This window comes from Vombatus ursinus, unplaced genomic scaffold, assembly GCF_900497805.2.
Source record: "Vombatus ursinus unplaced genomic scaffold, bare-nosed wombat genome assembly UNPS02014791.1, whole genome shotgun sequence".
NCBI lineage: Eukaryota > Metazoa > Chordata > Mammalia > Diprotodontia > Vombatidae > Vombatus > Vombatus ursinus.
Genome location: NW_020954569.1, coordinates 77,394,845 through 77,416,003, shown reverse-complemented (window position 1 = coordinate 77,416,003; position 21,159 = coordinate 77,394,845). Strand labels below are relative to the sequence as shown.

The following is a 21,159-nucleotide window of genomic DNA, read 5'->3' as shown; positions in this document are numbered from 1 at the left end:
AGTGAAAGCTTGCATCTCACTTCATTGTCTTCAGATTAGCTGGTTGGGTTTTTGCTCTTAAACTGCTGCTAGAGATAAAAACTGTGATAAGTTTACCCTCTGCCTTAAATAGACTCTAGCTACATATTAACTATCTGTTTGCTGCACTTTTTAAACAGTGGGTCGTGACCGCATGGGGTCGCGAAACAAAGGTTTCTGAGTGCGCAACGACCAAAAATTAATTAAAAATCAGAAGTGTAGTGAATCCAAGGTGGTTGTGGTAGCGCTCTCCCATGTTGCATAGCGCGGCTTCACTGCGGCCTTGGTTCTGAACACACAGCATGCACGCTTTGCACTGCGCATGCAGAAGCCACACAACGGTGGAATGCTGCAAAGGGGCCTGGAGTGGAAAAAATTTAAGAAACCCTGGACTCTAAAGCATTAGTCACTCTTTTAAATATCCTAGGTCCTCAGAAATAAATGTTAGATGAACAAATGGGTCGAATTTTAGTTTCTTTGGAAAATTTCCAACTACATGTTCTGAGTATCTGATGGAATATCATTGGTGAATAGGTCAAATTTCATAAGGGAATAATCTATACTAGTCATTCACTCAGTAAACTAAAGATAACCCTTTTCTCTAAGAAAACTCAGTATATAAAAATCCAAATTTATAAGGCAGGTAAATTTAGGTGCTGGTTATTTAAATTACAAAAGGTTTCCTTTTACAGGTTTCCTTTAAATAACTAGATCTTAGTGCGTGTGCAGAAATGTAATTTATAGTCAATATTTTTATGTGTTTATCAAGTGAAGCATGCCTGTGCTGTTAAGGTGTGAGGTACTCAGAAGGGGCATTAATTCTCTTAGGCCACTTGGGTATTGTTCATCCATGGTATCTTTTAAACGTTCACTGTTGTGGCACAACCATAATGTCTTAATTTCTAATGTATTGATCACAAGTAGCCCTTTCAGTTATGTCTTTACCTCCTCACATAGTTACATCTAGTCCACTAAATGGTGCTGATCTAAAAGAGCTAATGCAGATATTCCCTCATGCACAGACTAATACACACCTGTACATTTTGTTTGAAGTGTACTTGTGGTAATAACTGCTAGATAATATTTCAGGAGATAGTGCTGCTGACCCTGGATCTGTTAGTTTAAATTAGGTAATTCTATTCAATTGTGCCCTGCTTTCATGCATTAAACTCACTTTTTGTAGGTTGCTTTCTGGCCTGAGTAAATTTTAATTAAAATATGACACTGGCATGTCTAGCATTTTAAATTGGATGCCTCCTGTTTCTTGTAGTTCTTTTATTTAGAACAATCAATAGATTGGTGGTGTGAGACATCTTAAGGTCACAGCACAAGTATCATGTCAGGGCTGGGGGTGAGATTCTGAAGTCCTTCAGTCTCGTGTGTTTGAACCCTTGGCCCCATTGCTTGTTCACTTGGGCTAAGGTAGAGCCTTACAATTTGAGGGTCGGGGGAGGAGCTTTATGTTTGCCAACACAGACAATATGTGAATTTCTTCTTATTAAGATACGCGTACACAAAGATGGACTGTTTTGACTTATTCCAAGGTTCAATGTTTCTTTTTTTTTTTTCCTGCCCTTTCTTTTAGTAAATTGACTGTTCACAAATGCCAGTGTGCTTTCTCAGAAAATGTTCTTTATTTTAGGAAAATAACAATGGCATTTTTCACTGGGAGAGACCACAAATGTGAAAATCTATTCTAAATGATGAAAATCTATTGTAATTGAGCATTTTTATTAATCTTCATTTCCATGAGGTTTAATTTATGTGCATTAAAATTTTTTAAAAAATATTATAATTATACTAATTTGGTATAGAGTTTATAATTACTGACCCTACAAACCTGTTATTTATTCATATTATGAAAAATTTGCTAATTACCTGCCTATATGTTTTAGGCAGTAGCTTAAATGCTATTTATCGATACTATAATAAAGTTGGGAAGAAACCAAAGATGAAGTGGAGTACTATTGACAGATGGCCTACCCATCCTCTTTTCATTCAGGTAAAATGGAAGATTACTTACATTGTTTGTAGCTTTAGTTGTTGGTGTTAATAAAGTTTTTATCCCTACTTGTTTTGTATAAATAAGCTTCTCTTTGAGTTTTAATTCCACCAATTATTATGCTTGAGACTTTTTGCCCATTAGTTTAGTTTTTTGTTTTGCTATGTGGGGACATGTATAGAAGTAATGAAATGTTTATACTTTTATTTTAAAAAACTTAAGTCACACATAAATTAATTTATTTACTAGATTGTGAGCTCCTCTAGAGCAGGGAGCTAGAGAGCTCACAATCTAGTAAATAAATTAATTTATTAATTTATTAATATCAATTACATTAATATTAATAAATTAAAAATCCCTGCTCTATTTTGCCTTTGTTGCTTAGCATAGTACTGGGTACATAGTAGGTGTTTCATAAATGTTCATTAACTGTCTTTTGTTCAGTGATGTACCTGTATTTTCATTGGTGTGAATCTTCAACATCTTTGAGTACCATGTCCAGAAAAAGTATATAAAATCATTGGGCCCTTATACAAAACATATTGATTTTGCTTCTAAAGGACATACCATGATAAAGCATATGTGTGTTGGTGATTCAGTAGTAGAGACTTATTTACTAGTTTCCATTCTGTGTTACAGATTATACCTGACAGTAGTGAGACTTATTTCAGCCAGTGTCTTAGAATCCTTTGTGTTAGCATAGTTTGCTCAACTTTATTTGTATATAATGCTGTTGATTATTATTACCAGACACCATGCAAATGTGTTCTACTTTGTTCCATAAATGGAAGCTATTGCCTCTTGGAAAGTTCTCTAGCTTTTGGAAGAATGTCCATTTAGCATATATATTTTTAAGACCTCCTATTTAAAATCCATAACCACTAGATGGTGCTCGGCATCATTGTGATTTTGGGTCAGGATCCTTAGAGAGTCTATAATATCCCTTTAGGTCATGTTGTAGGTGATGTAATAGGTTAATATAATAACACTTCACGTCTAGAAACTAGGGCTTGATGACCATTTTAAGGAATGAGACCGATTTTAGCCACAAGGACTGTTTTGTATATCTGATCTCCTGACTGTGTGCAGAGGGTTCTGCTTTATTTAGCTTCAATGTGAACCCGAACCATGACTGTCTCTTCTCTTCTGCCTTTGCTCTGGAGAGGCTTGTGATTTTGCAAGTACGGGTGTTTCAGGTCAAGACTGACATGTGGTAGCAGAGCTGAAAAGAGAGATCTGCACAGCATCTGCCTGCCCACACTCATCTAGTGAGTAATTAGATTTGCATTAAAATTCAGCTCTTTGAAAAGGGGGGAAGTAGAAAGATGGAAAGGTCTCTTGACTGAGGAAGTCTCTGTTCATAAAATGAAAGGGAGTTTCAGAGGCATTTAGCTGCCCTACTCCACAGTGTGATTGAAGACGAAGGGCAGTGTTTCTCTTTCTTTGTGCAATTGGATTGCATATAGAAAATGCTGCCAATGGAATTTTTTAGGTGATTGGAGACACATTTGTATTTGTCTGTTGCTTTTTAATTTTGAGCATGGCATAGACAATTTTAAATCAAAATAAAGTTGTATTTATCGCTTGCTATTCCATAAATGGTATAAAGGTGATGATTATGAAATTCCAGTTCATAAAAGATTTCATTCTTAGTATTAAGAATCATTCAACAGAAGAGAAAAACAAAACAAAACAAAGCCCAGCAAGCTTGAATGAAACAAAAGACTTAAGGATAACATAAGCCAGAAAAAATCAAAACCCATTTTCTTGTTTTGCATGTACCTAATTGATTTTTACCCCAGAAATAACAAAATAAAATAATAATTTTACTAATTTCAATACACACTCTCTCTCTCTCTCTCCCCCCCCCCCTGTCACACACACACACACACACACACACACATTGGCTTAATCTGTTGGAGCCACTAATATCAATGCCATTTCTAGCCTCCCAAATAGAATTTGCTGAGGACTTTCTCCCTAGCCCTCTGGCCACAGACATGGCTTACCTGGGCTGTCTGAGCTCTAAATGCTGAAGGGGTTTTCTGTTTTACTGCCTGTGGCAGGGCCTGCCTTGTGATAAAACTTTTTTAAGGAGGTAATTAATATGCATCGAAAAGGGAGCATTAACTCTTCGAAGCCTTTTGGGATGCTATTTTTCACATTGAAGCAGTAATTTACCTAATGGTGCTCAGAGGTTCTGGAAAGGGGGCTACACATCTCAGTGTATATTTAGGAGTTTGACTCATGGAGCATTGAACCATGAACAGATATATAGATTACAAAAATGCACACTTGGTTTTGGTAAATTGACCTTCTAACTTAAAAGACAGAACAAATAAATGATAAAAGCAAAGAAGAAAGTTGCACTTTGTTATTGAAAATTGGAATGATGAACACAACTTTGGACCTGAAGTCAGGGGGCTGATATTTTGGTCCTGATACTGATTAATGACCTTGTATAAGTTGGCAGATTTCTGTGCATTGTTTTCCTCTGATGTTTGTGATGGGATTGACACTACCTCTTGAAAGATATCATAAAAATAGAACATCATTTTCTTACTTTTTCCTACTCTTATTTCCATCTAATGTATTTTAGTTTAATGTGATATGTCTGAAAGCCAAACAAAGGAAGTTTTAGAAAGACCTGGTAAGCTATTTTCCTGCTAACTGAGCAAATGAGAGATCTTAAAACAACTTCTCTTCCCCATATGTGTTTCCTCTCCATCTGGAAGTGTGCCCTGCGCCTCCCGAGGGGAAGCAGACACAGAACGTACATTTTCCGTGAGCCATTAGTGAGCTTTAGAAGTTTCCCATCAAATTCCCCAGGCCCCTAAAACCGTTGTTAGCCGTTTTGATGATGAACCAAAGGAAGAAAGACTGTACCTTTGGCTGTCAAAAAATAACTTTTTTTGTTTTAATGTTGCCCTGAGAACATTTTGGTATACCTTATTTATTTCCAAAGTTTGTTTCCTTCACTCCTACTGGCTTTCTCACGCCTTTCTTTTTTTTCTTTGTATTTACACAGTGCTTTGTAGACCACATACAAAAAGAATTAGACCTGTTTCCACCGGAGAAGAGAGGAGAGGTGGTCATTCTTTTCTCTGCGCACTCACTGCCAATGTCTGTAAGTCATAAAAAAATATATTTTGTAAAATCAAGGAGAAGTTTGTACATAGTATTGTCTTTTTTTTGTGGTGAATGATTATTACTTCCATTTTATAAACTTATAAAATCAACTCATCCTTAATAGCTCCTATGTTTATGGGCAAAGGATGATATCCAAAACAGTCTTATCTATCATAGCTAAATTAAATTCTTTTTCAATGTCAATAACCAAATTGGTCAATGCCCATCATCCATGACTAGGGGTATTCTTAATATGTATTCATATATAATAAAAGCACCATCCTTTGAAAATTAGGAGCATAGATCAAGGAGACTGGAAAAAAGGAACAAATTCCTTTGCCCTTGACCCTTTGTTGAGAGGCAGTTGAGCTTCAGGTTAGAATGCTGAGACTGTCGGCTGCTGGATTTTGTCAGAGCTGAATGGTGGGACCTAAAACTGAGCCATTGGATTCCTCTTCCTTCCCTCTCAGAAGATTTATTTAAGAAGGAGCTATTTGTTTTTCACAGTCATTAGCATCCTTTTCCTTTTAAAGTTTCATTTTTTTACAGTTTTCATTGCACACGTGTTATCTAGTTGATTCTTTGCTTTTCATAACATCTTTTCTGCTTAAAAAGCAGAAGCTTCTGATCCCAGAGATTCCATTATTCATGTAGTCTGGGTTGGACCTTGAACTCTTTGTCAAGTGAAATAATTAAGACAGTTGGACAATATAAAGTATCTCTGACAAGTAAATTTCATGCTGTTAAAGCCACATTTTTGGAAAGAAGACCTGACAGAGAGATGAGCTAACACAAATTCCATTATCTCACATGTGTGGCTGGTGACACAATATAACCGGTATGCTTTGTGCTCTTCTGTATTTCGCTCCTATACTTCTTACCTGGAAGTGTCACATATCATCTACCAGGTTCTCCCTAAGGGGAGGAAAAAAAAACCCCAAAACCTTTAAAGCATTCATGCACATTAACATGACCTTAATGAAGTTCAGTTGAATTTTTTAAAATGAGAATAACAAACAGGCAGGAGGCTAGGTAAGTAAGAACTTTTAATAAGAATTAATTATTAGCAGGTAACTGTGGGTTTAGAGCTCGAAGGAACACAGAGACCATCTCACCCAACCTCCTCCTCATTTTGCAGATGAGAAAATGGTTGCCAAAAGAGGGACTTCCCCTGGATCACACAAGGAATAGATGGTAGAGTCAGGATTTGAATCTAGGTTTTCTGACTCCTAATCCAGTACTCCTCCTGCTCCTCTTTGTTGTCTCAGCTAATTGTATGTAAAGATAGAGTTCCATCCTTAGTCTCATGTCTTTTTTTTTTTTTTAAGTGAGGCAATTGGGGTTAAGTGACTTGCCCAGAGTCACACAGCTAGGAAGTATTATGTGTCTGAGGCAGAATTTGAACTCCTGACTCTAGGGCCAGTTCTCTATGCACTGTGCCACCTAGCTGCCCCTATGTAATTTTTCTTGAAGCAGCAGCTGATGGAGGCGTAGTAGGAAGAACATTAGATTGGGAATTAGAAGCCTTGTGTTCTCTGCCATTAACTAGATAGATGACCTTGGACAAATCACTTCATTTTTCTAGGACTCACTTTCCTCTTTTGTAGAACAAGGGGGTTGAATTAGATGCTTTCTAAGGTCACTTCCATTATCTGTGCATCTTAGATGCTTCTAGCTCTGGAAAGAATCATTGCCTTCATTTTGGTAAGAGGAAACTGCTGGAATATATTTTTATGGGCTGACAAGAATTTTATTGGGGCGATGGTTCTTTAAAAATCTGTTGCTAGGCACTAAAGGTCTTTTTTCAGTAACTGTTTTACTTCTTAGTAATTTTTTATGTTTGATTCTTTTTTTCTTCTTTTCTTTTTACATTTAATAGTATTTTTTCCCAATTACATGTAAAGATAGTTTTCAACATTCTTTTTTGTAAGATTTTTGAGTTCTACATTTTTCTCCCTCCCTCCCTTCTCTCCCCCCCTTCCCAAGACAGCAAGCAATCTGATATTGGTTATACATGTACAATAATGTCAAGCATATTTCCACATTAGTCATGTTGTGAAAGAAGAATCAGAACAAAAAAGAAAAAAACAAAAAAAAGTGAATATAGTATGCTTTGATCTACATTCAGACTCAATAGTTATTTCTCTGGATTGTGGATAGCATTTTCCATCATGAGTCTTTTGAAATTGTCTTGGATCATTGCATTGCTGAGAAGAGCTAAGTCTGTTATAGGTGATCGTTGCACAATGTTGCTGTCACTGTGTACAAAGTTCTCCTGGTTCTGCTCACTTCTTTATGTTTAATTCTTAAACAAAGGAAAAATGGCCTTTTTTTTTTTTTGGTGAGGCAGTTGGGGTTAAGTGACTTGCCTAGGGTCACACAGCTAATAAGTGTCAAGTGTCTGAGGTCAGATTTGAATTCAGGTCCTCCTGACACTCCAAGACTGGAGCTCTATCCACTGTACCACCTAGCTGCCCTCTACCTTTCATTTTTAAATGGTCTTAAATGAACTGTCCTATGCCGTAGGCACTGGAAGGGGAAGAGGCATTTTACTTGGCTTCTTGACCTGTTGGTAGCATGGTTCATATCTCATTACAGCAAATATGATATAATGGATTCAAAAAGAATAAAACTACTTAATGGTAAAGAAGACTATGGGTAGAATCTGTTGCAGTCCATTTCACTAGCTCAGAATCTGTCCTAAAAGCATGGCCAGTGAAGCTTAACAGATGGCATATTTTCCCTTTCAAAAGTATAATAAGCCCCTCCACCTTGTGGTTGTTTTTCTGTAGTTTAAGTTGTCAGGTTTGATATGGGGGCAGAGACAGGGGGACTGAGCACAGGGAGGGTGGGGTGGTTTTTTTGTATGGGTCTTTACTGCCACCTGCTGGTCTTCAGCAAGGAACCCTGTGCTGCTGCTTTGCTCTGACAGTCAGGGAGGGCAAGTGGGACCATGGAGAGAAGCTCCTCATAGCAAAGTCCACTTACTCAATAATGAAGAGCAGGCTTAGGAGCTCATTCTAATTTTTGTAGGTGGAGGAGTGAGGACAGTGCACAAGAGCCCCGAACTTAAACTTCTACCTAGGGCTACAGGTTCTCAGCTCTCTTTTTTCCCACCTATCTGCTAGGTCTTTGATTCAGAATGAAAAACAACAACAACAACTACTAAATAATGTTTCCCTCTTCTTTCCCTCATGCTTCATTTCCTTCTGTTTCTGTAAGGGGTTGAGCATGTTGGGGGCAGGGAGGATTGCTGGCTGGGGAAAGCAAGTTAACAGAAGTGTAACCTGAAAACCTGGTGAAGTAATAGAGAAAGAACAGTGGAGACTGGATACAACAACCCTCAGGAGGAGAGGCAGTGAGAAGGGAAGTTGTTGGCCTTGCGATCTCGCATTTACCTGTTCGTAGGCTTCCTCTGGCTTTCTGGGTAGCTTGGATATTTCCGAATTCTACAAAATGGTTTGTTGGTATGAAGTCGTCACTGAAGCAGTTAAAAGGAAACCTGAATTGAACATTTCCAAAGATATTTGACAAATTTTGTCAGCCAGCCATATTTGTTGAACACCCTCTATATAAAAAGGTTTAAAGCATAATTATAAGATAGTCTTTGTTCTTCAGTTTATAATCTAGTCCTTTTTGTATTGCATCATCTTTTATTCACCTTGTTCCTATCAGCTCTAAGCCTTTTTCTGTACTGCTGTAAATAAATTAGTACCTTAATTCTCATTTAATAATATACCTCTATTCTTTCAAGTCCCTTCTTGCATCCCGTGTTTCCAAAAGATATTAGATGGACATTCACATACTTCTGCACCAAGCTGACTCTTTCCATCCTTCTTTTCTATACAGTACATTTTTTTTGCATGTACAACAAATGTATTTGGTAATAATTCTGATAATAGTAGAATCTTGATTATTAGGACCTTTATGTAATTTTAAAGGAAAGAGACCAAATCCAGTTTTTCCTTAATTGTACTTGGGAGGTCACCCCATGAACATCTTGCTTGACTGTTCTTTGTATGATTGGAGCCTGAGAACATAATCTTTCTTGACCATAGGTAGTCAATCGAGGGGATCCTTATCCTCAAGAGGTAGGAGCTACAGTCCAGAGAGTAATGGAGAAGCTGGGGTACTCCAACCCATATAGACTTGTCTGGCAGTCTAAGGTATGTGTCAGAATCCAGTAATTTAGGAGTGTAATCTTCTATAGTTTTTTCACATCTTTAGTTCATCAACCTTTAGAGAAAGTCATTTCTCTGATTAAGTGCTAAAAAATATTGATCATGACACATATATCAGCATGTACATAGGCTTGATCATTTTGAAATCTGAATACTCACCATGGAAACACAAATAACTGGAGGCGAGGAAGAGGGAGGAGAAAAGAAAGTGATCTAAAAATAACTTGGTTGTTGATTTAAAGGGATTTATTATTGTAAGAAAAATCTGATTCGACAAACATTTACTAAATACTTTTTATAGGAAAGGTACTATGCAAGTTTCTTAGAAAAAAATTGCCTCTGCCCTCAGGGAACTTATTTTTTGTTGGCAGAATAGGAGGTATGCAGGAAATAAATGTAATTTGAGGAAAAATGAATGTATGAGTAAATGGGAAGGCATTTGTTAAGTACTTACCATGTGCCGAACACCGATCTAAGTGGTACAGATACAAATACAAAGTAAGATAGTGATTGTTCTCAAGAAGCTCATGTTCTCTTTGGGAGGAGATAACACATATAGGAAAAATATCATGAAGGAGTGGTGGGAGCATAGGATGCTAGACTTGGAGTTGAAAGGGACCCCAGGGGCCATCTGGTCTAATCTTGTTGAGTAGAAAACTGAGGCAGCTGGAGTTGGGAAGACCAGAATTCAAATGTGGCTTCAGACACTTTTTGGAGGTCTGACCTTGGGTGAGTCACCTAACCTGTCTTTTCCTCTATAAAATAGGGATGATAATAGCATGTACTTCAAAAAGTTGTTGTGAGGAAAGCCCTTATTAGCACAGTGCCTGGTGTATAGTAAGCACTTAATAAATGCTTGTTCCCATACTCTTCTCACTTCACACAAGTAGGAAGCGTCAAATGTGGAATTTGAACCCAAGTCCTCTGAGTCCCAGTGCTCTTTTCACTGTACTGGGGGAATGTTTCCAGGAAGGAGGTTGTCTTTGGGCTGAATTTTGAAGGAAGATGAGGATTTTGAGAGGTGGAGATGAGGCGGAAGAGCGTTCAGTAATGGGGGGCAGGAGGGAGGGACAGGGACAGCTTTTTCAGATATGTGGAGGTGAGAGGTGGCATATTAAGTTCAGGCAGCAGCTAGTAGTTCAGTTTGGTTGTAATGTACCTAATTAGAGGTTCTCTTACCATTTTGTTCTTATTTTTGTATTCCTAACATTTAACATAGTGCCTTGAATATTATGAGGGCTAATTAATGGCACTTAATAAAGGCTTGTTGAAATGATTTTTCATACAAAAACAAAACAAAACAAATTCTAAAATTAACTGAACCCCCTACCATTTTTAATTCATCAGTTCCTTGTTTTCACCTCCTTCCTCCTTGCCTTCAGTACCTCCATCTGTGCCTCCAAGATAAGTGTTCAGATTTCAGAATGAACAGCTCTGTGTAAATCCCATCAGAGTGTATTTATCTTGTCACTAATATTTCATTTTCATAGGTTGGTCCAATGCCGTGGTTGGGTCCACAGACAGATGAAACTATCAAAGGACTTTGTGAAAGGGGCAGAAAGAATATCCTTTTAGTTCCAATAGCATTTACCAGTGATCATATTGAAACCTTGTATGAACTCGATATCGAGTATGCTCAAAAACTAGCAAATGAGGTAAGTTTCCTTTTAACTTTCATCGCTAAAGAACATTGCTGTGTATATCTGTATTTCTGACTTTCTAAGTGTGAGTATGCATTTGTTCATATAAAAACAAGATCACTGTCTTCAGAGGCTTGGATGATTTTTGTGTAGAAGACAGAGTGATCTTATTTTTCTTGATTCCTAGAAGGCAGAACTAGAATCTACTAGGAAGGAAAAAGAACTTCATAATAACTAGAGGTGTTAAAAAATGAAATGAGCTGGCTTACTAGATAATGAGTTCACTTTTATGGAAGGGATTCAGGCAGAAGTGCTATGATCTCTTGTTAGTGGCATTTCAGAGGGAATTCGTGATTTGGTTTGTTGTTGTTGTTCAGTTGTTTCCAGTTGTGTCTGTATCTTTGTGGCCCTGTTTGGAGGGTTTTGTTGTTGTTGTTGTTGTTTTTAAGCTTTTATTTTTTAATTAATTAATTAATTTTTAGTTTTCAACAATCACTTCCATAAGCTTTTGAGTTTTAAATTTTCTTCCCTCCCTCCCCAAGATGGCGTGCAATCTGATCCATTTGGAGTTTTCTTGGCAGAGATACTGGAGTGGTTTGCCATTTCCTTCTTTAGCTCATTTTAGAAATGAGGAAACTGAGGCGAACAGGATTAAGTGACTTGCCCAGGGTCACACAGCTAGTAAGTGTCTGAGGCTGGATTTGAACTCAGGAAGATGAGTCTTGCTGAGTCCAGGTCCTGTACTCTATCCATTACACTACCTAGCTGCCCCAGTACTAGCCAACAAAAACTCCCCATGATTCAGTTAGGGATTGTCAAACTAGAGGAGCTCTAGTGACCTCTGGAGACTCTTTCCAAGTCTAAGATCCCATGATTCTATGACTCTATCTGAATCCCACTACTTCAGAATTTGTAGTGATTTTAACTGGGATTGAGTTGATATCTACTCCTGTTCTTCATGAAGTTCTTTCTTCATATAGTAATTTCATCGTGTAAAAAATATTGAAGGGGGAAATACTTTAAAATAATTAATAATACTTTAAAGTATAACTTGGAATCATTAGCAAATGAAAAACATTCTTACTCATTAAAGCACCTTTTAGCTTAGTTTGAATAATCTATATAACCATATGCAAACTGCGCTGTTTTTAAAAAGTCAGTACTTCAGATTTTTCATTAATCTTGTCAGGCATCTTTTCATTAATTTGAGTTAGGTTTTATTGTGCCATAATTCCTTTTCTTCCTTGATGCTGTCATTTAATTTGGGACTTTTATAAAATTTTATTTTTCTATTATGTGTTACAAGGCATATGACTTAAAATTCTGTATGGTTTTTTATAAGTATGGGAATAAACACAGAATCACATCTCTAGTAATTTTCTTGACCTCTTTTATGTACTGACTTAATTAGCTATTTGCCACTGTGTTGTGATCAATCTGATTATTGAAATAACAAATACCATCGTTAGCATCTTGTAATGTAAGATGGATGTGAGTTGTCAGTCACTATGGAGAAAAACTATAGTTAAGCTACGTCATGGGTTAAATAAGCTTTTGTAGGCTAGTTGGGGAAACCTAACCACCATTTATAATATTTAGCTTATGGGAAAATGCATTCTGCATTTGTGGAGAGAGGGGAATATAGTAATGGGAACACTTGTGGCCACTAAGCAATTCCTTGCACGGTGAGAAGGGAACACAGTGGTTCAGATAATACTTCTTACTCTCCAGTACTTCCACGTGGGAAGCCAGCTCTTGGAATGGTGGTGTGGGACAGCTACTTGTATATACAGACTATTCTTATGCTGAAGAGTGCTAGGACTATTTGTCACTAGCTCTGTTAGAAGGCTTTGTAGGAAGGTTGTAATTAGCTAAAATGAGACTTGTAGGAAATTTTTTTGTGTTTAACCATATCATCCCTGTCCCATGTCTAAAAAATACTCACTATCTAATTAGTAAATTTGCTTTTTCATTCTCATACTTTAGAGGAAAAAATACTTCAGTTTAAATTGGTGATACTCAGTTTTATGACAATATTTATTTATTTTTTATTTTATGATAATATTTATAATTACTCTTAGCCAAAAGAGCATTGTGGTTCTGTTTGGTATCATTGTGATGCAGAAATGGGCAATCTGGAATTAAGTAAAATAGGTTAATATGAAAGAGACATATCTTGGGAACCATAGTCTATCAGTACTAAAAATTGGACTTTGTATTGTTCATGAGAAGTTACTCTCCAGGGTGCTGTTGCTTGTTACAGTATGATACACACATTTTTTTTGGAAAAGGGAAGCAGGTTAGTTGACATTGGAAACCACAATGGAAACTGCAATAAGTTCTTTTTCTTTCTGACTTGTGAATATTTTCAGAATTCCTTCTCTTCCTTTAGTAATGTTTCTTCTTTTCCAGTTGTAGTACATTCTCTTGTGCCTATCCTAGGGGGGAAATGATTGACTTATAGGCCTGTTACAGGAATCAAAAGAGGTTGGTGAGATATAGTGGCTAGACAAGCCACCTCAAAACCAAGAAAGCCTGTGTTCTAGTCTTATTTTGAGACATACTAACTCTGGGCAAGTCACTTAACCTCTCAGTGCTTTATGCAACTCTCTAAAATTTAGGTTTCAGAGAAGGCATTAACCTGTATGTTCTTCACATGGAATTTCCTATCCTACTGAAATCTCAAGTCTTTTCCCTATCCCTTATCACTCATGATAGAATTTTTATGCACTTGATTATTTCATCTCTTATTAAGGGGAAAAAACCCTAAATATGTGGCATTTAAACTCACCTACAAGTTGGATAAGAGGCTACAGAAGCTATTTTTATAAACATTTAGAGATGAAATAGATTCCCAAACTTTGTCATTGTTAGAGAATTAAATGAATATTTTAACAGCTCTGTGGTACTGAATGTGTTTTTCATGTAAGGGATGAAGATAGACATAAGGAATGACATGCCAAAAGAAAAAAAAAAAAGAATGACATACCACTAGCGAGATGCTGTTGGAATTGTGTGTTAGAAATCTATGTCTGGTTGGTTATTTTTTCTGGAGGGAAAAGAATGAAGCACAGATTTAAATGAAGAAAGAGTTACATTCTAAGGATAACAAAAATGGATTAGAAACATAATGCTTGGGAGGGATAAGAATGGCATGTAGAAATTGAAGAGGCATTTATAATAACAGGGATGAACAATTAACTTAAAGCCCACGTCCAATATTTTCAATTAACAGCTGCCTGTAGACACTTTTGAACCAATACCATGGGTTGTGGTTTTGTTTATTTGCTTGTTTTTGGTTGTAGCAGATCTTTAAAAAAAAAAAAGCTATAAGAAATAAAAACGTGTGTGTTTTTTTTCCTTCTCATTTGATTCAGTGTGGAGTTGAAAACATCAGAAGAGCAGAATCTCTTAATGGAAATCCATTGTTCTCTAAGGTATCCACAATGTTGCTGCTGTCTTAGTAGAACATAGAGTAGAGCAGTCCTCTGAGAAACTCGAACAGAATATTGGTTTTCTCACATATTAAAACATTTTGAGTTCCAATTAATTACAAAAAATAAAAATCGAATTCCCTATACTTAATTTTTTTTCCCTTTTATCCCCAATTTTCCTGTTTGCGTCTCTGCACACTGAAGGTTAATCTAAAATCTACTTTCCACAAAACAGTTATTTTGGGGTATTGGTGAGAGTATTTAATTTCCAAAAACCCTTGTTTTAACCTTCTTTTAGCTGAGGTTTACAAGAAAAGGAAAGCTTCGTAGTCTTTAGTTGATAGGACTTATGAATGAACTCTAAAAGAAAACCCCAAACCAAAAACACTCTGGTGAGGATGAGGGCAAACACAAAAGGAAAAATAAACTGAGTACACTTTTTTGGTTCCAGCTAATCTTTGTTTCTTATCATCTGTTTTTCAGGCACTGGCTGATTTGGTTCATTCACATATCAAATCAAATGAAATGTGCTCCAAGCAGTTAACTCTAAGCTGTCCACTCTGTGTAAATCCTGTCTGCAAGGAGACAAAATCCTTCTTCACTAATCAACAGCTGTGACACATGGTCTGTGGAGCCAGTTGGATTAGTCAGGAGAAGAACTTCCTGGGCTGTCTCCCCAGACACCCCAGAGACATCTCACCTGGGGAAAAAATGTTAGGAGAAGTAAAGGAACGGAATTACATTACTTTGTTGACGAATCCTTTGGTACATTTTGCTGGATATTATGTAGAGAGTGATTCTGAAGATCCCTCTAGAGGGAATTCTGTTTTTATGTATTTAATATGCTGTGAACATTCACATTTTATTCTTTTAAGTATAGTGACGCTCTTTAAGTATTGCTAGCATAATGGCCAATTGGCTGTTTCATATTAATAATAAACAGATGGATTTTAAAGACTTCTTGGGTTCTAGAGACACATTTTAAATACAAATTTTGGTTTCATCACCAAAGAAATTTTACAGCAGTACAGGTGCAACTATCTCATATGGACTGTGGGGATGATTGAGACTTGTTTGCATTTCATTCATCTGTTTTTCTCTTTGTTTCATCAAAAATGTGTCTGACTATGGAAAACCTAACTTGAAAAGAAGGCTACTCAGTGTTCGTTCTGTGGCCTACTCAACTGTCTCAACTGTCGTTGAGAGTGAGCTCTGATGCCTGTGTCTACCAATGATTTGCCAGAAGTTTGCCAGTGAAACTGGTCTTCTTTTCATATTGCTTTTTTCATTGGTAATAGTGGAATGTGTTGATTTCTAAATCGCCTGGGATTCTGAAATCCACTTGGGTAAAGACTCAGGGTTGCTAATAACAGAAAAACATATTGTCTATTATGCATAACTTTATGGAAATTTATGGTGGCTGAAGGAGTGCTCATGATCTTTTCTACTGGCCTCTGGAGTTGATATTCTTGAGGAATGATTTTACTGAAAAATTTTGATAATACCTTGATTTTTAACTTTTCTCCCAGAATCCCAGAGAGCGTTTCTGTGCAAATTCTCTTCTGTCTGAGATGAGTTTTTCCATTCTGTATAGGTTTGTTTTGAAAATTATTTTTTGAATGGGCAGATATGTTTTGTAACCACGAGTTCTTAGGTGAAAAGTTACCCGCAAATGCAGCAATGATGTCAGATAATCAGATCTCATATATGTTCTGATTTAAGTGGATTAAAATTCACTGTCAGCCGCTTACACAATAGAACTTGTAATGATCACTATTTTCCTTGGTTCTTCCAAAGACTAACACGTGATGTTCTTCAAAAGAGATTTTCTCTGTTTGATTTAAAGATGTCTTTTTTTTTTTTTGGTTAGGCAGTTGGGGTTAAGTGACTTGCCCAGGGTCACACAGCTAGTAAGTGTCAAGTGTTTGGTCTGAGGCAGGATTTGAACTGAGGTCCTCCTGACTTCAAGGCTGGTGCTCTATCCATTGCGCCACGTAGCTGCCCCTCTCTGTTTGATTTAAAAAAAAAAAATTCAGAAAGTAGGAATATTCTTCAGAGGATTTCTAGATCTTCTGTATTCAGGATTTGCTGTGTTAATAAATATTATGACATCAGTGAGGTTTCTTTGGAGGTACATAGATGATATTGAACCGGTTTAATTCATGTTGTCTAAAATCAAAATGATATAATGAAAGAAAATTACCTTAAGGCACATGGAAAAAATGTCTCCCACTTTTGTTGCCCTAGTAATAATCCTCTCCATAACTTAGAATCCAGTGTTACATTGGAAGAAGAAAGAAAGAAAGAAAGAAAAAAAGAAAGAAAAGGAGCAGCTGAATTTTGACCATTTGGTAAAAAATAAAAGAAATTGACTTTTCTACCAGGGGGACTGTTTTTTGTAGGTTAACTTGATTCTGAGTAGAAGCACTTCATTAGGCTCTAGTTGTAGGATGTTATTGCAGAACTGTTTATTGATGGCTTAGAACTTCTTTTTGAGCTTTGATTTGGAATCCGGGGCCAAACTGAATTTTACATCATAAAGAATGAGTAGTATTCCACTCATTTTACCCCAAGAAACTGTAGTCCAACTCTTTTTCAGTCTGAGTGTGGCCTAGCCCTTAGGTGTCTTTGGTTAGAGAATTCAAAAAGTGATTGAGATAGTCCAGTTGGTAGCACTTCAGACCCTCAGGATGGACACGGAGCCACAGCCTTAGAATCCCTGCAGAGAAGATATGTACATGCTTTTCCACCATCCACCTGTCTTACCCCAGTCCCCAATTTGTCCCTGAAACTTAGCCAGTTGATCAAGAAATCTTAGACATTAGTCTGGACCAAGATTCCTGGTGCTGATTTGGAACTAGGCCAGCTTCTGGTATTAAGGCGTTGGGGTGACATTTATTTGGATCTTTGCCCATGGTGTTGGGTACTTTTACATGTTAACCTCGATTGCTATTTAATTACTGCTTGATAAGTCTAGTGTTTGGTAGGACCAAATTATTGATAGGTCGTTTTTGGACTATTAGGGAGGCTTTGAGAAGAGCGTTTGCTTAGTTGTCAACTCCAGGATTACAAACATCTGCTCTGGGTAATTAGCACTAAAATACTGCCAGCTCTTCTCAAACTGAGCTCCTGTGTAGTACTGACTTTAAATTGATGAAGCAACTTTTTACAAGGTTTGAAAGAGCTGTGATTATTAAGTAATTTGGCTTGCCACGATTAGTGTAAGGTACAGAACCTCCTTAAATACAGTCCCTTAGGGATGGAACCATTTAAAGATGATACCATTTCACTGCCACCATCTGTCTGTTTATTATTTCTTGTACTGAAAGTAAACTTACTTTATAACATTTGAGAGAAACTCAGCTTTGAAACCCTTTTATGCTTTTCACCTTGCCAAAGTGTTTGCTAAATACAGCTGCCCTCTAGTATACTGTTGGGGTTCATTAAGTAGTGGATTAATAACAATCAATTTCTTTGATAATGTCCTTGTAGTAAGCCTCTTCCTCAACTTGTTATTAGTGTATAGTATTAAAACAAGTTAGAAACTTTACTAATTCCCAGAATTACATTGTCCTCTGTCCCTTTTCCATATGTTTTCTGTACAGTGGTTCTTAAATGCATGATTGTGATGGTGAAGATACAAGGAAAGAACAGAATGTTTGGCACCATGTTACTAAAGCTTTGGCTCAGAGCAGACACTATGTGCATAACAAAAATCATTCTCTTCTTTATAGACAGAAGTCATTGATATATCATGAAAAGGAGGAGGGGATAGTAGTTCATGAAAGTTTTCAGGTGGCTTCCCAAAAACAGATTTTCTTTCTCTTCTTTTTCTGAACAAATTTGCTGATTTGATGTGAGATAGGCCATATAGAACAAGGCTACCATTTTTTTTTTTTTTTTGTGGTGGAGGATGGCAGAGCTAGACCAGTGGTTATCAAAGTGTGGTCCAGGAACCCAAGATCAAAACTATTTTCATGATAGTACTAAATTTTAATTTCCAGGATGGTAAATATCTATAGATATAACCCACCTAGGCAAAAGTTCTTTGGTGGTGAGGGTGCTCAGTAATTTTTAATACTGTAAAGTGGTCTTGAGATCAAAAAGTTTGAGAACTATTGGTCTAGACAATATGGGGGTCACTCTGATATATACATATGCATATATATGTACACACACATATATACTCACTCGTGTGTGTGTGTGTGTGTTTGTGTGTAGTTTTACAAATTTGTGTGTGTCATTCAAGAAGCCATAATTGAAATATGTAAGTTAGATGGTTTGTGCAACTAGCTGCAAATGTATTCAGATCAGATATTCAGGACCTGACACATTTGAAGTGTGCAAAGAATTATTCAACCAAGAGAGTAGTAAGATCAGAATGAATATCATTGAGTAGGGGCAGGGTGAGACCTTCTTCACCCACCCCAGAGTTCAAAATAACCACATGGCCCCTTGCAGGCAAGGGAAGCTCCTCTCTGTTTTGCTCCTCCCTCCTCCCAAGGGCAGTTGCTTTGGCAGAAAGCCAGATTACTAGGGATAAGCTGCAGCTGGGGACAGGGGAAAATTAGGAGCTGTACCTTAAAATTGAGGACATCTGGTAACCTTAACAATCAGCATATCTGTTTGTGTGCACATGCATGTTCATGTCAGGAGAATCCTACAAGAGTCTTCATCCTCATCCCTTAGTAGCTCATTGGAGTCATCCAAAGCCAGGATCAGTTTGGCATCACTGTTTCTCTGGTTCTTGTAATCAGCTAATTTTCCTTTAAAAGTGCTTCCTGAAAAGCTCTGACCCAGGAAGATGCATGATAGTGGTTGGGGAAAATAATTCAATAGATTTTAAGAAAACAGAATTTAAATTTAGTGCTGGATTCGGAACTCTCAATGGAAATTAATTTCCCAGTTTTTATCAGAAAGACATGGACTCATGAGAACATTTTGAGCTATTAAACTATGGTTTATTTTCTGTTTACTCACATGACATCTGCAAATTTAAAAGATAAATTTTAAACATACCGTCTGCCCCAGGACTGCTTTGAAAACACAACTCTAGAACTTTCTTATAATTGCCTTATAGTGAGAAAACTTTAGAGATCATTGGCACTTGACTTTAAATATTTAAACTAAGGCCCATAGAAATTAAGGGACTTGCAAAGATCATATAAATAGTAGCAGAACCAGAATTAGACCCTGGTTCTTTCTTCTGCTCTATTCACTTCCTGTTATTCCCAAATCCCAGTGTGGGAAATTGTGTTCTAAAGAGGTTCTGTATACCTGTTTCAATTTTAGTTCATAAAATTAAGCTTAAGTGGACAGATTTTGCAATAAACCAGAATTCTGCTTTAGGCAATGCCATAAATCTTATTTAACAATAAATAAGATCTAAAACCTAATTTATTACATTATTAATGTTGAATTTCAATGTTCTTCTTTTTTTCTTTCTTCTCTTTTTCCTTTGGTGAGGCAACTGGGGTTGTGACTTGCCTAGGGTCACACAGCTAATAAGTGTCAAGTGTATGACGCCAGATTTGAACTCAGATCCTCCCGATACCAGTGTTCTATCCGCTGCACCACCTAGCTGCCCTCTTTAAATGTTTTTTCTTACTAAGTATTGCTAGTTAAATGAAACAATTTTACCTGACAGCTTTTGTATTTGTTTGTTAGGTTTCTCTTTCTGGCATTTGTATATGTGAAAGCATATGTACTGTAACAATTATTTTCCTATTTGATTGCTTTAAATGTTGCTTTGAAAATATTATGGTTTTATCTAGAATCATTGGTCTCCATTTTTATGTAGTGTTGTTGGCTATATGAATTGTATCAGTTGCCATTGAGATGGATGTTGGAATTAAAAACATTTTTTTGGGAAAAACAAAGAAACTCATGTCTGGTCTGAAACCATTTGTTTAAAAAAAATTTCTTTATGAGAGGCTGCAGCCTGTTACCTACTTCTCACTTGGTGACAGTTGCCATTTGAAGTTTTCCTTTCCAAATACACAGAAGCTGAATCATGAGTACCTTGTGATCTGAGGACATGGAGTCTCACATATATTTCTCCCTATCCCAGACATTCAAGTGAAATGTGGAGAAAGGAGCTTTCATGATGTTAAAAACTAGAAGCACTAGATATGCAAATTTATGAAATGTTCCAAGGTTTTATCCCTCCCTTCCTTGGGTTTAATAAATCAAATATTTTAAGACATCCTGTAGGACTGATGATCAGTGTTCACGAAATCTGTCTCTTGATTATACACTATTTTTTTCTTCAGTTTTCACAATTACATATATTTCTTTTTTTCTTTTTTCTTTAATTAATTTATTTTGAATTATCAACAATCACTTCCATAGGCTTTTGAGTTTTAAATTTTTCTCCCCCTCCTTCCCCATCTCTTTCCCCAAGACAGCGAGGAATCTGATATAGCTATACATACACATTCCTATTAAACATATTTTCACATTAGTGATGTTGTAAGTAAGAATTAGAACCAATAGGAGGAACCACCAGAAAGAGGAAACAAAACACAACAGAAGAAAAAAAAATAGCAAATAGTATGCTTCGATCTCCATTCAAACTCCATAGTTCTTTCTCTGGATGTGGATAGCATTTTCCATCATGAGACATTTGGAGATGTCTTAGATCCTTGTATTGCTGAGAAGGGTTAAGTCTATCAATATTAGTCATTGCACAACGTGGCTGTTACTGTGTACGATGTTCTCTTGGTTCTGCTCACTTCACTCAGCATCAGACCATA

The 21,159-nt window shown here is 36.7% G+C and overlaps 1 protein-coding gene across 1 annotated transcript in view; it reads left to right on the top strand.

The window, feature by feature from the left end:
- FECH (ferrochelatase) overlaps positions 1-16,297 on the top strand; it is a 43,920-nt gene extending 27,623 nt beyond the window's left edge. Inside the window, exons 6-11 of the mRNA XM_027868940.1 lie at positions 1,914-2,020; positions 5,049-5,147; positions 9,208-9,315; positions 10,821-10,985; positions 14,348-14,407; positions 14,888-16,297. Of these exons, the coding sequence (XP_027724741.1) occupies positions 1,914-2,020; positions 5,049-5,147; positions 9,208-9,315; positions 10,821-10,985; positions 14,348-14,407; positions 14,888-15,022 (674 nt within the window). The 3' untranslated portion in view covers positions 15,023-16,297. The remainder of the gene's footprint in view (positions 1-1,913; positions 2,021-5,048; positions 5,148-9,207; positions 9,316-10,820; positions 10,986-14,347; positions 14,408-14,887) is intronic.
- Positions 16,298-21,159: the final 4,862 nt, after the last annotated feature.